Source organism: Sparus aurata, chromosome 1, assembly GCF_900880675.1.
Source record: "Sparus aurata chromosome 1, fSpaAur1.1, whole genome shotgun sequence".
Taxonomy (NCBI): Eukaryota; Metazoa; Chordata; class Actinopteri; order Spariformes; family Sparidae; genus Sparus; species Sparus aurata.
Window position 1 is genome coordinate 24163702 of NC_044187.1, and position 18201 is coordinate 24181902.

At 42.0% G+C, this 18201-nt stretch overlaps 1 protein-coding gene across 1 annotated transcript; it reads left to right on the plus strand.

The window, feature by feature from the left end:
* Positions 1-361: 361 nt before the first annotated feature.
* evpla (envoplakin a) lies at positions 362-17969 on the plus strand. Its single transcript, XM_030420484.1, has 22 exons — positions 362-529; positions 6269-6368; positions 6456-6610; positions 7245-7368; positions 7576-7707; positions 7829-7870; positions 8347-8508; positions 8623-8730; positions 8846-8941; positions 9103-9213; positions 9404-9550; positions 9670-9824; positions 9940-10037; positions 10156-10319; positions 11439-11608; positions 11904-12042; positions 12135-12328; positions 13003-13153; positions 13380-13463; positions 13718-13825; positions 13920-14012; positions 14156-17969. The coding sequence occupies exons 1-22, from the start codon at positions 477-479 to the stop codon at positions 17543-17545; spliced, it is 5976 nt and encodes a 1991-aa protein (XP_030276344.1). The 5' UTR covers positions 362-476; the 3' UTR covers positions 17546-17969.
* The last annotated feature ends 232 nt before the right edge of the window (positions 17970-18201 follow it).

Consider the following 18201-nt stretch of genomic DNA (forward strand, 5'->3'; position numbering starts at 1 on the left):
TGACGTCTTCACCTTCATTCAGTGCTGTTTTCTTCCCTAATGCGTGCCATTCAGATGAATGAAAAAGTGTTTTGTTGTCTCTAACCCTGCAGGAATTCATTGTCCCTCCAGCCCCATGAATAATGCATCCCTAGTGATTGAAGGGCCCCTGCACCCTGAGAGAGATCTGAGAGTGTGTCAGGGCCCCGATGAAAAGGAAGGGCAGGGAGGGAGAGTGCAGGAAACAGGTCGGTCCGGTCCTCCCCTGCTTAGGTGGATGTCTGGGTGGTGACACACCTGTTAACCTGTCTGGGAGGGGCTGTCACTGTGCTGACGTGAGTGTGTGCGAACGAGAGTGTGTTTGAGAGGAGCCAAAGGCAGAGGAGAGACAGAGTGGGAGTCACACAGTGAGGAAGACGGAGACGAAGAAGGAGTAAGAGAGCAAGCGAGTGAGAGACTTTTGTGGGATCTCTGCAGGACCCACCGTGACCTCCAAGATGTTTAAGAAAAAGGACTCGAACACGCTCAAGATCTCGGGCAAGATCAGCAAGTGAGTTGTCTCCCAGTGGATTTCAGAACGTATGATTGTATGTCGGTCATGTTCCCCCTCCTCCTGTTCTTCCCCGCCAGAGAAGTGTGTCATATTTCCTGTGCATGCCGTTGTCCTCTTTCTCTCCGAGTGTTGTGGTTCACCTCCTGTTAGGTTGCGGCTGTGTTTAGGGTTAACGAAAGTTTGCTTTCAAGATTTCCACAGCAGGAGTCCTGGCGTAGTTAATCCTCAGGGATGGTGAAGTCTTAGGGAGATGTTAACAGGGCCCTGAGGTCAGGTTTACTTTGCAAACACGAGTGTGCATCAACACAACAGGTGAAAATGTGTTTGTGACGACAGGTACGAAACAAATTGTATCAGATCTTTTTGATGTGCTTCTCAGGCACTAGAAACCCCTAGAAATGTGGCTTTATTGACCAGTCTTCCTCAAATCTGATCCAAGATTTAGACCTTTGACAATTGTTGAAAAAAGAGTGTGAGTAATGATTTGAGTGTCAGAAGATAATCAGACAGATGGCATTAATCCAGGTGTCCTCTCAGGTCATTTAAAATGTAGTCAAAATGTGTCACTGATAACTTATCGGTTTCAAAACAGTACTTCAATATGGCAGGTGGAGGTGGATGGCTGCTTGCATCCTGGTTAGAATGAAAAAAGCTTAATTTCATGTGTAACATGAAATGTTCTTTTTCCACCCAATAAATATAAGGAGACGTAGAAAGTAAGGAACCAAATGATCATTTCACTGACAAAGTTGTAAATGGGGAGGATTGTGTGACCGCTCTCTGTCTTGTTATTATCTAATTAATGGGGAGTGTTGAGGGCAGGTCGCATTTTTTTCAATTTAATTTGTGTAATTGCTTTAAATAGAGTAAAAACACACAGTGTTTATGTGACAGGACCACCTGGATGTCAAACAAACGAACAGTGTCCCCTGTCGTGGTTAAACAGGCAGGTGGTGACCAGGTGTTGGTGACCAGGTGGTGGTTTCACCTTGCGCCTGGTCTGTTGAGGTGTGATGAGGGCTGAGCAGTCTGTTATGCTCAGCTGGTTTCTTTCTCTCTTGAGGGCGTTGGTCCCCAACTGTACTTTATGGAGTGAAACAAAGGACTTGTTGCTGGTTTCATCTGGCAGTTAAGACATTTCCATCGCCAATTAAATCAATCCAGACAGCATAAAGTACAGCTGCAACTAATGATCATTGGCCAGTCATTATTTTATGTCCTTTGAAATGATGATGAAAATAGAGGAAGGAAGCAAATCTTCAAATTTGAAAACTAGAACCGGAAAATATTTCACATTTGTACATGATAATCAGTTGACTGATTAATTTGTTATCCATCAACAAATACATTGATCAGCTTATTTACAGAAACCAAAGTACACTGACCATTTTCTTGTTTTTCAAAGATCCATTTAGTGTGATAAAATGTAAAAAGAACTTTGAATACATAATTTAAAGTGCCAAACTTACTGTAGTCGCGCACGTTTGTTTGTGTGAGCATGTGGGTGTGTGTGGGTGTATGAGGTCGGATGACACGATGCACAGTGAGCACTGATGTCTGACCACAGGGCGGCCATCTTGTTCTGCTGGTTTGATCTGTCATTTACATCACAGCTCACATCAGTGGTGACTCAGTGATTTAAAAATTAACGACTGTCAGCATTCAAGGTCACGTTCTTTGTCCTCTCAGCGGATCTTTAAAGGACAGAAAGGAGCAACATTTAAAGCTAAAGTAGACAATCCCAGAGACAGATAGCTTATGACTGCTGAACATGCTGAATGCAGCTGCAGCTACGTGATGGAGGAAGTATTCAGATTCTCACTTAAGTAAAAGTACTAATATTGCACTGTTGAAATACTTCATACAAGAAAAAGGCCTGTTTGGACAATGTAACTCCTAAAGTAAAATTCTAATCAGGAATCAATCAATCAATTCATTTTCTGTCAATTGACCAACTGATTAATTGACTAATCATTTCAGCTGTACTGTATAACTTGGCTATATATATATGTATATGTATTCTAAAAACTTTTTTTTTACAAGCTCTACATGATTGGTGTGTAGAAATCTTTTTTGTAAATCAACTGGTAACAAAAGCTGTCAGATGAATGTGGTGAAGCAAAACGTATGTAAAAACTGGAATCAGGAAAAAACCTGTGCAAATATTTTTTCACTACTTTTAACCTCCTTTCACTCCAAAATTTTACAAAATACAACATTTCAGGCAAACTGTGAGCCGGAAGGAATTCTGAGCGCTACGACCAAATAAGGGCGTGACTGTGGTCTTACAACAAACCAAAAAATGCAGACAAGCCCAACAAAATTATGCAGGTTATCCAGTTATCCAGCTTTCAAGTCGAATCAGCCGTAGCTGCTCGCTGTGTCCCTAACCTGCCACAGTCATCATAACTGACAGAAAATACAGGGTTGAGTCTTTCGTCTCATCCTATTGCTTATTTGTATCCCAAACATTACATTTTCTGCATTTTAGCGCACTAAACACAAAAATTACACACTTAACACAGAGCTGCTGTCATCCGTTAAGGGCTGAACTAAACAAGGCTCTACTGAATTGAAAGAAAGCGTGCAGTACAACTCCTCTACAACACTTGACAGCAGGAGCTCAAACAGTATCTCAGGGTTACCCCATAGACATCTTGTACTCGCCCATCAATCAATCTGCACCCCAAACCAGAGGATACAAATAATGAGGACCAGAGATTTTTTTGGCTGTGACCTGCCATTCAGCTCCATCATCATCAATAATGAAGAAATGTCTTTGACAGCCCAGATGAAGGAGAGAGACAAACGTGCATCTCTTATTCAACTCATGTCCTCAACAACCTCCCATCCTGATACATTAGATAGTAGATGTAAGATGTCCTGAAACTGGTGGCTGTACAGTGGCTGTGTCCTCGCCTTAGAGGCCGAGGGTTCTGCATGTTATCGCCCCACTCTCTCACCCTGTTTCTTCTCACTCTTCAGCTGTATTATAAATAAACAAGCCATGAAAAGGCCCAAATAATAAAAAAAAAATCATATGTAGGTAAGTAAAAGTAAAAAGTCCATTGTTAGAAGTTGTAAAAGACAGTGAAAAACATCAGGAAAGAACAGGTGGTAAAAGCCTCAAGATTGAAGTATCTGATATTAAATATACTTAGTATAAGTATCAAAAGAAATATTTTGGCACTAAATGTACTCAAGTAAAGTATATATTGATTTTACATACACTGTCTTTTTAACACAATCGCTGATAAATTAACATAAATTAGTTTTAAAATGTGCTGATTTGGCGTTGATGCAGTATGTAATGTGCAAAGTAACAAGTAACTAAAAATTAGAAAAATACAGTGAGTAAAAAGTACAATAATTGCCTTTTGAATGTAGTGGAGTGAAAGTATAAAGGATATAGACTTGCCTAAAGAACTGGTACAGTACTTGAGTAATTATATCTAGTTTCCAGGCTTGGGGAGTATTGGAAAAAAAGTGATGGTATACATAATCAGGATACACAAAAAGGTGACTATATTCCAGTGACGATGACAGAAAAGATGTGATTGGATTACAGAAACATTAAGTACAAAAGGGGGTTACAAACAGGATTACAGATTACATTCTCACAGAAAACACACTCATATCAAGATCAAATAAAAGTCACTTTATCGATATCACATTTTTCTTGTCCTTATTTGCATATGTTTGGTAGTGAGGTAACCTAAAAGTTACACAACGTTATCTAGTTATATTTCTTTATCATTGTGATACTTGGATTAATTTACTGATGACATATTGACAGGTAATTAGTGACTGCATCGGTATATATTCTTAAAGTGACCATCCCAACCCTGATGATCCTGTGTGTGTATGTGTGTGTGTGTGTGTGTGTGTGTGGGTGGGTGGGTGTGTGTGAGCAGCACATACCTGTCTCATGCACAGGGAGCAGGAATAGGGAGGCCATTGTGAGAGCGGCTGCAGAACCAGATCAGCTGGCAGCTCAGTGAGTCAGTGCCGGGCGACGTCTGTGCTGCATTCCTCTGTCGCCCCATTATTAAAAGGCTGCTTGAAACTGTTCGCCTGTCGTTTTCATAAATCCATCATAGGTGACATCTGCTGATTTTCTTTGCAGGGAGACACTGCTTTGCTCTGCCTTTGGGTAGCTTTGGTATGTCTGGCAATTTACCAGCGAGGCCCTTGATGGTTCACCAGCATTCTTTGCTCTGATGTTACACCTCAGAATTTGTTAATGAATGAGGTATTTGCAGGTTGTAAAATCAGCACTGTAGCATAAACTCTCTGTGAGAAGAGCACTTTGCTGATTTATGACATGTCAGTGGTGAGATTTTTGTGGAGCTTTGCTGTTCGAGTGTACAAAAAGAAAGGACTGTGATTTCACTTTCCCAACAATGTGGTGCAAAAGGCGGAGAACTTGCCCTCTTGGAAGCCCCTATGGTGGACAAAACGTGTTGAGGGGCCCTCTCTTCAGCGTTCTTTGTGTCGGTTCCCCACCACATAAAGTTGGTGCCAGTCCGCCATCGACTGATTCAATGTACCGGTGACAGGTGTGCCACAGCTTCATTGTATGGTTGCATTCTTTTTAGGGTTTAGCCAAGAAACCTGCTCGGTTAAGTGGTTTTGGTTAAAATCACTACATCACTTCTGTAAGTTCCGTTACAAACGTAGCCACATAACTTACGTTACGTTACACGTGATGTAAATCAACCGTAGTAAGTAAAAGGAACTCACTTCTGGTTCCACACTGGACACAAACAGTAGTCTCCTGAATCAAAGTCCTGTCCTTGTATAGCCAGACCTCCTCTTTATAAAGATTCTTTGCTCATTATTCTAGTTTTCATCCTCACTACCTCCTTTGCAGCTGTAGTAATCACTTGGGTAGGATTTGAGCATACATGTCGGCCTATGTGGCCCAGACAGAGGAGAAAACTGCAAGATGAGTAAAAACAGCTCTGGCAACTGTAAAGATTCCCCATTTCCCCTTTTTTGGTATTCTACTTTGTTTAAACGTACACTGTCTCCTGTCACGCTTGCAAATTATTTTTTTTCTTTTTAAGATCCACCACAGATAATCACTCAGGAACTCACAGTTCTCTTCAGATTGCAACAGCCTCCTTTATCTTTATTCAAATCCTTAACGTCACAATGTTTGATTTTTTTTTTCATTCCAAAACCACAAAAGGAGACTTTTCTTAGTTTCATGGGTGTAGTTCATCTCTAAATCCAAGCCTTGCTTTGTCTGTCTGATGAATCACTTTAGTGGCAACGACAGAGTTACACATCGACAGTGACGAGGCAGTGACAATCACAGCCTCTGTTGTATGGTTGGCATTTAGTTGAAGGTGCTGTCCCTAAACCGTCCAGGCATTGGGTGATTTGTCAGGTTGCGTTTGATCTTGATGAACAGGCATCAGTCAGATAACATACAAATGTGAAAAGAAAAACAGGGAAGCTGTCTCAGTGCAGCCTTTTAACAGTGGAGATGATCTTTAAATGTGTTCATCCCTAAACTCGGTTCTCTTACGACGTGTCCTGGCTCCTCTGTTCATGGACAAAGCTGCTGAAGGTGGGAAGTTTGTGCAGAAATATAAACGCCAATGTTCCTTCCTTCTGTCCTTGAGACCATAAAAGATATAGAAAGGTCCAGCATGGAGGCTTTAGTGGCATCTAGCGAGAGGTTATGTTCTTGTGGATTAACCTGTGACCACTCTCCTCACCCTGCAGGACCCAGGCTAGCAGCTTGGCCTTGCTGATCTCCCAGATGCAAACTGATGCCGACACGGTGGAGAAAGACATCCTCTGGTCGGAGGAGCGGCTTGCTGTGGTGAGAACGCAAAAACGCACTAATGATACATCGCATTCATTGGCAGAAATTGGAGAAATCAAACTAAGTGTTGCCTGCTTCCACCAGGATGCTGAAAATGAGAAGAAGGACCTGCCCTTCCAGCATCAGGATGAGATATCAGACAAGCTGGGCGAGGCCGAGGCCCTGCTGAAGAACCTTTTCCTGGACGTCGACAAAGCCAAGAAGCTCAAACACCCACAGGCCAAAGAAATAGAGAGCGAGTGAGTTGTTAGTGTGTGAAATTGTAAAAATAACACATTCAGTATTTACAGAAAGCTGTTGCAATTACATCATCAGGTGTCCACCTAATATTTAAGGAGGTCTGAAATATGAAAAAAGAAAATCAACAATACATTTTTTCAGCTCACAATGCCATGATTCCTACTTTACATATCTACAGTTGACAAAATCTTTATCCTGAATCCAGCTGTTGCTGATATCAGCTGAATGAAAAACTAAATCAGACATTAATTATTTCACAATTTCCTGGTAGTATTATTTAGTCTGCATAATTATACCAGAATGTATTTACACACTTTGGGTCAAAAGCTCATTTTATTTGCTGTGACATCATCAGGTCCCTCCAGTTCTCACACAATCTTGTAGCAGAAAATAAACATCCAAACATAAACAAACAGCCTTTGGAAGAAGTTTTTTTAATATAGAAACTGCTAGCGTCTAATAAAAATTACATGACATGAACTGTTGCTGTCAACAGAAGCGGATTAAAAAACGTATTTTCGCAATTAATTGGTTATATCATATAGTTTGCTTGATATTTCAGAATGTGTCTTTAGGTGTATAAACCTGACTTGTTTGTTTCTTTGCGTCTCCTCTGCCCTCTGGCGACTCCAGTGTCATCCACCTCCATGATCGCTGGTTGAAAGACTGCGCCTTCTACCGAGAGGTCTATGATTCCATCGATGACGTGTCCATGATGCCCAGAATCGACTGGGGGCCTGTTTTGAATGAAAAGCAAGTGAGTATGACAGCACCGTCTGAACAAATGACCTGTTGCTTCCTTGCAAACATACTGTGCATGTTTTCACTCAGTAAATCATGCTCTCACTGCCCTGTAATAAACAAACATTGACACACCGCCAATCAAAGAGTGCCTCAGCCTGTCAGGTGCTTATTTTGCCTTTACATACCATCACCTGTTTTCTCCTGGTGTGTGTGCTGACAGAAAGCAGTGAACTCTGAGGAGTTTGGCCCGACCATGGCCGACCTGGAGAAGCAGATCGCTGCTCACAACATCCTGCACAAAGAGATTGAATCGTACAGCCCTCAGCTCTGTGTCAGCTCTGCAGGCAGCAAGGTGAGCGGAAACACACTCACATGATGCAGCACTCTGTATTCACGCAGCAGCTGATCCAAACCGTTAACGTCCTCTTGAATCTTAATAAAAACAATTTTCTATCTGCTATCTTGTCTTTTAGGAGAATTATACAGCCATGAAGAAACAGTACAACAATCTACTGGTGAGTTGTGTTCACGTAATAACACATCTTTGAGTCTTATAATGAAAAGCCTTGTGTTTACTGGGAAACATTCGGGACTTGTCTTATCACTTACTTACAATAAGATACAACAGAATCAATATCCACTCTTTGACCTTTATTGGGTAATCATTATATGATATAACCCAGATTCCCAATAAGGGACCAGACACCTAAACACACCTGATTTCCCCCCCCCCCCCCCCCCCCCCCCTTTTTATTGCAGTTGTTGTACGCACACAATTAATCTACTTTGAAAGGCACAAGACACAAGTTTTATTTACCTCTGTTCATTGTTTTTTGATTGCGTTGTAGTAAATAAAGCTTTCAAATAACAAAACAAACTGTTGGTTTGGTTTATCCTTCTTAAACGAGAAATACATAAAATTAAAGAAACTGTCAAAAGGTTTTTCAGAACTTCTCAGGTTTTAATTAAGTCTCATTTTCTTTCTCCTCAGGACAACTCCAAATGGCGCCGCCACTACCTGAACACCCTGTACGAGTACATGAACAGCTCCAAGAAGGAAAGGGACTTCCTGGGGGATGAACAGGATAGAATCATAAAGCAGGACTGGAGTGACCGCATAGTGGACCCACCTGACGTCCGCAGGCAGTATGAGGTCAGACAGTGAAGGATAGCACTCCTGGCAACTTATCTGTCCTAAGAAATGAGATGGCGAGTTGTCGGATGAACAGATACATAAATAACGTCACTTTGATTTGCTCTCAATCAGAACTTTAAGAACAACAGCCTGCTGTCCCACGAGAGCGAGGTGAACAAACTGCAGGAGGAAGGAGACAGACTTATTGAGATGAAGCACCCAGCCAGCACCACAATACAGGTACTTGTCATCACAGACAGACAGGCTCTAGAGGACAATATCTTTAACTCTAATGTCAGGAGTTTGAATGCCATTTAAATCCACATCTACTCAAAACGCTACATCACATTTCCAGGCTCAGAGAGAGTCTGTTCGAGACGAGTGGCAGAAATTCCTCAATCTGTGCATTTGTCAAGAGACTCACCTGGACAATGTGGAGGAATACAAAAAGGTAAATATGGGACAGCACACGCCACAATTTGTCATTATAACATTCTGCTTTTTGACCCTAAGTTATGTGAGCATGTGGGTGTTTTGTCTCTCTGTCATGCACTGAACACCTATCCCTATTGGCTGAATTTTTTACCAGTATGCTTTTGTGCCATTTTCCAGTACCAAATGGACTCCGACCAGCTATCAGAGACACTGTCCAAACTCAACAACAACCTGGACCCAAAGTCCGTCAGCAAGAAGAGCAAGTCAGAGATGCTGCTGCAGCTGGAGGTACTTTCAGAGTCATTGATAGAGACTGAGACAAAGAGGGGGGGGGGATGAATCAGCGAAGAAAAAGAGAAGGATAATACAAGAGAGGGGGCAAAGAGAGGTGGGAGAGGGGATGCTAAAATTGAAAAGTTGAATATTGAGATGAGTTTTTCTGAGATGTCTTTTTTATTCTGTGTGTGTTTGCCACCAGGCGGAGGAGAAGGCTGTGCAGAACTGCGAACAGAAGCTGGCCGACCTGAGAAAACGCAGCACCACCATCGCTCCTCTGAAGCTACGACGCACCAACCCCAACAGACCCATCACGGTGGAGTCCCTGTGTGACTGGGAGACAGATAAGGTGTGGCTTCTTGAAGAAAAGAGTGAGAGAGTGACGAATATCTACAGCTAAGATGTGTCACTTCAGACTTGTCTAAACCTTCGGGGCATATGTTTTTTTTATTTATCATTGTCATGCAGGATTCTCTGTCAAGAGGGGAGAAGCTCACCCTGAAGTCTAACTCAGACAACGAGAGATGGGAGGTTATCTCCACCGACGGGAAAACAAAAACCTTCCCAGGAGTTTGCTTCCAGGTCCCTCCACCTGATCCAGAGGCCATTGACAAAGTGGATCTGTAAGTAATGCGAAGCTGTGATGCTGTGCAGCTACAACAGCAAACAAATATGTCAGTGAGACTGTCCCTTGTTCTACTTCACTTCCTCTTTCTGTCCATGTTCTCAATTCACCAGGCTGGGTGGTGAACTGGCAGACATCAAGAAGAGAAGAGCTGCTCTGGTGGAGTCCCTGAAGAATCACAAGCAGGACATCTCCAGGCCTCAACTATCAGGTCATAATTAAATTAAAATCTTAGTCGTGATATTTACGACCAGTTGCACAAACTCATGCTTATGCCCAGGCTATGATCATATCAGTCAGTCAATAAACTCTCCTGTTTCCACTTTCAGCCCCAGTGTCCTCTGATCCCAAAGTGGCAGCCCTGGCTCAGCAGCTGGATCAGCTGGACAATGACCTGGACAGTGCAGAGGAGAACATGCTGAGCCGCCTTCGAGCCCCGCTGAGCCGCGACGACCCAGCCGGAGATCTGGCCAAGAGGCTGAAGGAGCAAGAGGTGAGAGTTAAAAACAGACTGGATCTCTACACAGTTGTTCCTGTTGGCACATTTCTGCAGTGATTCTTTCAGTCAATTGTTCTGATTCAGAAGATACGCGTGTCATTTTGTATTGAGCATCAGAACATACTGGTTGCTTGTTCTGATAAATGTGTGTGTCACCTAAGGTTTTGTTAATAAAGTGCTGCTAACTGCCTGTTTTTTTAATGGTTTTGTTGTGATGTCATCACTGACATGGCACTAATGATCTTGCTGTTTATTGCATGCAGTTATAGGCTACATAGAATATTGCTTCATCTGGTTCTCCACATATGCACAATGCAAAATGTTCAATATATTGACAGATACACCAATTATTTCCACAATATTACTATATATTTTCCCAAAATATATTATTCACATTTTAGGGCATTTAGCAGACCCTTTTGTCCAAAGCGACTTACAGTAATTCATACATACATACACTGATAGCAGAGGCTGGAGCAGTTTGGGGTTCAGTATCTTGCCCAAGGACACTTCGACATGCAGATCAGGGGAATTGAACCAGCAACCTTTCGATAATAAGACACTGGCTCTAACCCTGAGCCACAGCCTAATCATATTTACAAAAATTGGTTTTTAAATAATGTATCGCTCATCACCAATGTATTAGCAAAATGTACATTCATTATACTTTGTAATATATTCTTGAAGCAAGATAATATATTGGCATGAATTAACCTAACCTCAAGTAAACACTGCTTCTCTCTCACACACACAGACATTTTAACTATCAGCTCTTGAATTGTCAAGACAATCCAAAAAGAAGGCACAACTGTATCTTATACGAAGTGAAGAATAACTGATTTTGTATTTAAATGCATAAAACCTGTGGGTTGATGAGATTTCTCGTGAGTCTAGGCATCATTTCAAACTGTAAAATGTTCATAAATATAAAACAAGACAGATCAAGAGATACACTTCATGAATATACTGTGACAAAGCTTCTGAAACATTTAGCCATGAGGGGCCATTTATTCACCATTTATGGTTTCAACCCTAAATGATCTGCAGTCTGATATTTGATAAAATCCCATAGCGTATTGGTGTATCTAAAGTCACTACACTTGTCCTTTACAGCAAGCTGTCGCAGCTCTGAAGGCTCTGGAGCAGCAGAAGCAGGCAGCTCAGGCTGACCTGCAGCCCTTGCTGTCTAAAGACTCCACCTCCTCTGCACTGCCGCTCAAACTGAGTGCTGCCAATAATAAGCATGATGGTATTGCAGTACTCGCTGACCTCTACACGAAGAAGTAAGAGAAGCTTTTGTTTGGGAAGTTGCTTATATGCAGGTGGTTATCCCTGTTTGACATACTCTTCCATCATATTATGACTGGAAAAAAAGATGACTGTTTGTTCTATGGAGTACAGTGTTAAAAAAAAAAAAAAGTCAGATGCATTGGAAAAAGAGTACTTCAAAAACAGGAAGGAAATCCCATTTGAGACACATTTTTACATAGACATACAGTAAATCTTGTCGTCTTTGTTGAGCTCTGCTACCTAGTTTACAAATCTCAGAATACTTATCCTTTAATATATATTTTCCAGAGCGAACGCATCTCTTAACTTAGAGAACCAGATTAACAAGGTGGATGGACTTGTCTCTGGTTTTGAGAAAAAGCTGAGTGAAGATGGTCCAATCCCTGACCAACCAAATGCAATCAAAACCCGCACTGAAGACCTTCAGGTGATTAACTCTGCATTTTCACATTCTTTTAAAATCTTACCTCAACAACCAACAGGTTTTAAGTAGCTGTATATTCCTTTTGCTGTAATCAGAACCAGAGGAAGGCTGTGGCAGGGGCTCAGGATGACATGAAGAAGCTGAGTCAGGATCTTGAGACCACAGAGCAGCTGTGCAGCTCTCTGCAGCAGGGATACCAGGAGTTCTGCCCGGACATCCAGCGCCAGGGGACGGAGGTCAAGCAGCTGCAGACCCGCTATGCAAATGTGGCCAACCAGCTGAATGAGAGGTGAGATCAGTCTGGTCAAATCATTTCAGCCACAAGGTATCCTAAAAAGTCAGACTTAGCACGGATGAAGAAGTTCAGTTTGGTTCATTTACTTGAAGATAAGAGTGATTACAAGGAGACACAAGTTAAATCTCAGCCGTCACAAACCAATTAAAATTATAGCAAAGAAGAAAAAAAACATATTACATACATATTTTATGCAATATGTTAATCTTTTTTCGATTTTTGCTGTTGATGAATTAAATGGAACAACAGGGAAAGGGAAGATCTCCCATCTCAGCTCATGGTCATATCTAACCTTTGATGAGTTTTAATGCAATACATAACTTTACAAATATGCAGGGCCTCGAACATATTTTACATAATTAGATCTGGGTTTTTGTTTGCTATACTATGTTCAACTACAATTCAGGCAATTCATGTTTCAGTTAAAAGATGCTGATCCTTATTTTGCCTAATCTGCGTTGACATTACATAAACGGTACACAAAAGGCAGTATGTGATGTGATTTTGAGAAGTGACATGGTCAGGTTAAGGTTTCAGCTAATGATCCCACTAGTACAAACCCCAAAACCTGAGGTAATCATAGCTCTTTGAATTTAAAAGGCACCATTATGCAGAGCTTTTACAAAGGCAATTGTTTAATTTTCTGTCATTTTGACACATTTTCTCAGAGAAAACCTCTTACAAGAAGCTGCAACCAAGAACCAGGAGTTCCAGAGCACAAGCAAATCCCTGAGCTCCTTCCTGGACAACCTGCCGACAAACCAGATTGACCCCAATGATGATCTGTCGCAGGTCACAGCTAAACAGACCTCCCAGGAGGTGAGACTGTCTCCAGATCATAAAGTAGTTTCATGTGAATCATAGCACTTTATCTTTTTTCCGTGAACAACCAAATCATCAACTACTCTCTTAATCTTTATGTCTGTCGGTGATTTATTAATACATATGCTTTGCTCAATGTAAATCTGTTAAAAATTATATTATTAAATCATAGATGATATTAATAACTCATACTAATGAACACCTCCAAATCTTTTTACTACAGAGGGTGGACGATGACCTGAAGAGGAAGGGGGACGACATGGACAGAATGGCTGATCTGTCCCAAGATCTGCAGAATCTTCTCAATGTAAGACTCAAAGGATTATAATATAAAATATAAAATATTAGCAAGAGAATGTGTTGGTGATTCTAGGCATTACATAAAAGTAATGAAATAAATCTCCAATGGTACAATCAGAGATTACATATTTTTTTATGTCACTTAATCTGCTGTTTTTCAATTTACTATATCCTTTGCAAATAGTCCACAAATGAGAACACAACCATGCTTTAATAAAAGAATAAATTATTGTAATAGCCTAATTCTTCACATCTGTGCAGGACTACGAGACCAGCGTTGACAAATACAACAGTACACTTGAGGATGCTGGAGCCACTGTTCCAAAGAAGCCTCCTGTGCTCACAATGGCTGATGCTGTTCAGAAAGAGGTAACATTCCTACATTTTCAACACAACATAAATGTGTTACATTTGTTTAAAGATCAAAGTTGCTGATGTTTACTGTTGCTCTTGTTTATTACAGGAAAAGGATCTGGTCAAACGTTACGCTGAAGCAACAGCTGAGAACAACCAACGCCAAAAACAGATGGACTTGGCTAAGAATCTCATCTTACAAGTAAGAAAACAGGCCTTGGATAAAAAGTGTTCTATCCTTTGATGACCTCTTTACTATAAAATATGTTCTCCATCAAACTAACTAATGCTCATGTCATAAAACAAACTTATTGCCATTCAATCCATTTGCTTGTCCTGCTGCAGAATGAAGAGAAAGTCCAGATGGTGGCACAGCAACAAGTGCAGCTTGAGAGCCAACAAAAGAGCTCTTCGGACTTAAACAGTCTGTTGAAAGAGCTAGATGAGGAGAAGGAGAGAACAACTCATGCTGAGACAGATCTAAGAACCTTTAAAGACAGGCTGATGTCGCTGAAGAGTCGCAGAGGAGTGGAGCGCATTGAGGAGAAAGAAGTATTGAAGTATTACCGCGATCCAACTCGTGAAAGGGATTTGGCTGACCTAGAGAACAAACTGCATGAAGAGAGCCTGAAGCGTAATGCTATCCAGACTGAGGTTGAGCTGTACAACAGTAAAATTACCATCTTGGAGGACACCCGCAAGAACACTCCACCCAAGCAGGTCATCAGAGAGGTGACAGAGTTTGAGAGAGATCCTCAGCTGGACATAGACGCTGAAAAGTTAAGAGATGAAATAGAAAATAGGAGAGCTGAAATTCGAGTGAGAGATGGCGAGCAGATACAGATGAAGACAGAAGTCACGATTCTCCAGCAAAAGAAACCACCCGTCAAAGAGAGAGTGGTTAAGAAGGAAGTGTTGAAAGTGGAACAGGACCCAGAGATGGTGAAAGCAGTACGAACCTTTCAGATGGAAATTTCTGATGAGAACAACAAGATCAAGTGTCTAAACGATGAAATCTTCCAGACGAGGAGCCAAATTAATGCACTTGAGAGACTTATCCCTAACATCATGCCTAAGATCGTCATGAAGGAAGTGAAAAAGATTGAGCAAGACCCTGACCTCATCACTGAATCCAAGAAGATCCGAACAGGCATTGAGGAAGAAAGAATTGAAAACAACTCTTTGTCCAGGGAGCTGATGGACCTCCATAGCCGCTACCGAGAAGTTGAATCCCGGAAGCCAAAAGTTGAAGTGAAGGAAATCATTAATGAGAACTACAGGGTAGACCCAAACACAGAGGTGGAGATAATGCGGCTCAGGCGAGACATACAAGATACCAGCAGGCAGTGCTATGATCTAGAGGGGGAGATCACCCATGTCACATCTGAGGTGAATATTCTTCGTTCTGAGAAGCCCAAGGTGGAAACGAAGGAAGTTCTCCAAGAGGTAGTTAAGGAGGAAAGAAGCCCTGAAAATGAGAGAGAGATTCAGAGACTAAATGATCAGGTGAACCAATTACACTCCACCTACAATTCCCTCCAGGACAACGTGAGAAAACTCAGGAAAGAGAGAGATGAATGGAAGGCTGAAAAGTCAAAGATAGAGACCAACCTCGTCACCAGAGAAGTCATCAGGTATGAACCTGATCCTCTGCTGGAGAAAGAAGCTGATCGCTTGAGAAGAGATGTGCGGGAGGAGGCACAGGTGCGACGCAACATTGAAGAGATGGTGTTTGATCTGCAAAACAAATACATACTATTGGAGCGACAGAAACCTGCTGAGAAAGTGGTAGTGCAAGAAGTTTTGCGTTTACAGAAGGACCCAAGGCAGTTAATCGAGCATGAGAAGCTGGGCAGGAACCTGGATGAAGAAGTGAAAACCCGACGTCAACTAGAGTTAGAGTTGCAGCAGCTAAGAACAAAGGTGGAAGATAAAGAGAGAATACTCAGAGAGAGTGACGAGCGGCAAAAGAGGATCCAAGCTGAGTCTGAACTAAGAGATGTCCGACTGCGCATCACACAGCTGGAAAATGCCCCACCTCCAGTTGAAGAAAGCATTGTTGTGGAGGAGGTCCTCAAGGTTGAAAGGGACCCAAAACTGGAGAGGTCAACAAATACCATTCGGTCAGAAATGGACCAGCAAACCAGAGATATTTTGCGTCTCCAGAGAGAAATCCATGCCATCACTAAAAAGCTTGAGATCCTGAAGAGGGAGAAATCTGGTGAGAAGACAGTGTATAAAGAGGTTGTCCGTGTTGAGAAAGACCAGGCTGTTGAAGCAGAGAGGGATCGCCTGAGGGAGCAGGTGTCTCAGGAAAAATTTGCCAGACAGGACATGGAAGATGAAATCCAACGAATCAATGATAAGATGAACCTTCTAATGAACACCAAGTCCAGCTCTTCAAGAGAGGAGACTACCCTCACAGTCAACAGAGATGCCTTACTGAGGGAGAAGGACAACCTCACTCGGGAGCTCAGGACACTTGAAGCCAAGAGACACGACACAAGCCTGTCTTTCCAGCAGCAGAGCAGGCTGATCAGTGAGAGAACACAGACGAACAAGCAGAAAAGCCTTAAATTGGGATCCGAGAACCAGCGTCTGGAGAGGGAAATCCTGGATGAAAAAGACAAGATTCATTTGCGTGACAGCACCATCCGGGAGCTTGTGATGAGCCTGCAGAAAGAAGAGCAAGCAGAAACAAGAACCAAAGAGACAAATGTCTCCACAAAAATCACAATTCTGGATCCTGATACAGGCAAAGACATGTCTCCATATGATGCCTACTTGCAGGGCCTGATTGATCGTGCACAGTACATTAATCTGCAGGAGCTGGAGTGTGACTGGGAGGAGATTACCTCCATGGGACCTGATGGGGAGACATCTGTACTGCAGGATCGCAAGAGTGGAAAGCAGTATGCCATCAGAGATGCGCTTGAGGAAGGTAGGCTGACGGAGTCTGAACTACAGCAGTACAAACAAGGCAAGATGCCTATCTCCGAATTTGCCTTGTTGGTTGCGGGTGAAAAGAAGAATCAACCCCAACCCAACTCAATAACCGCAAAGTCCGCCCCAACAGTGAACTCAGCACGTGAGCACCCTAAAGAAATCTTCCCAGTTGCTGGAATAATGGATACAAACACTGACACCTGCTATACAATCCGCAGTGCTACCCTACGTAAACTTGTCGACCCCACCACTGCCCAAAGACTTCTGGAGGCTCAAGCATCAACAGGTGGCATCATTGACATCGAAAACAAACAGAGACACACAGTTCACAAGGCAGCAAGCAGAGGCCTCATTGAAAATAGTCAACTTCAGAGGCTACTCAATGCACAAAAGGCCTTCTCTGGGGTTGAAGACCCCATGACCAGAGAGTGTTTGTCTGTGGGAGAAGCTGCTCAGAAAGGATGGATGCCAAAAGAAACTGCCACTCGCTACATGGAGGCACAGCACCTGACTGGAGGGCTGGTCGATCCCAAAACCGGCAACAGAGTACCCATCACAGATGCCTTTGGTTCCAAAATGATCGATAGCACAATGCTGAGGGAGCTGCAGGCTGAGTCAACCTACAATAAGGATATTGTGGACCCAATCACAAAGGAGAAGATCAACTACAAACAAGCTATGGATCGCTGTAAGACAGACCCACTGACAGGCTTGCCAATGCTGCCCGCCTCCTCCAAAGATTCTGGTTACACAACACCTTACAACTCTACAAGATATGCAAGATTCTAGATATGTTTACAACAAACTTGGAGATAATTGATCTGTGGAGTGATATGGTATTAAAGAATGTACCATTAGATTATGGGCAATCTGTAAGAAATCCATACATTAATTATGGTGTACATTATGACTCAGGAAAGTCTTCTACTGCAAAGTTGCTTGTCTATCGATTGCTGCTGAGTTGCCTTTGTTTACCAAACATTGTGTGATATGGGCAGGTGTTTTTTGATTTAATTTAAAATTATCAATGCAGTTCATCTTTGATATTATTGTGTTATATGGGATACTGGGACATGGTGCAATGGTATTTACCACAATTGATTTGATTCTGTATTACTCTTGGGCTATCCTTGACATGTTCACTTTAAACCCAATCTTGTTTGATACTGTATGAAGAAACAAATATCAATAAATTTAAATTATAATGGTTAAAGAGCATGTGACTTCAGTGCTGTACATAAGCAGGTACAGTAGGCAGTGTTTTAACATTTACTTTCAAGAGGGTGATGATACCAGATTTGATCTTATTCATAAGAACCCAGTTAAATGATAAATGAGATACATGACTTTTATGTAACTGTCAGTTAACACACGTTGATAAGGAAGAAGAGAGTGTGTACTTCGATTGATATCAAATGACAAATAATGGGCACTGCTCCACTTAG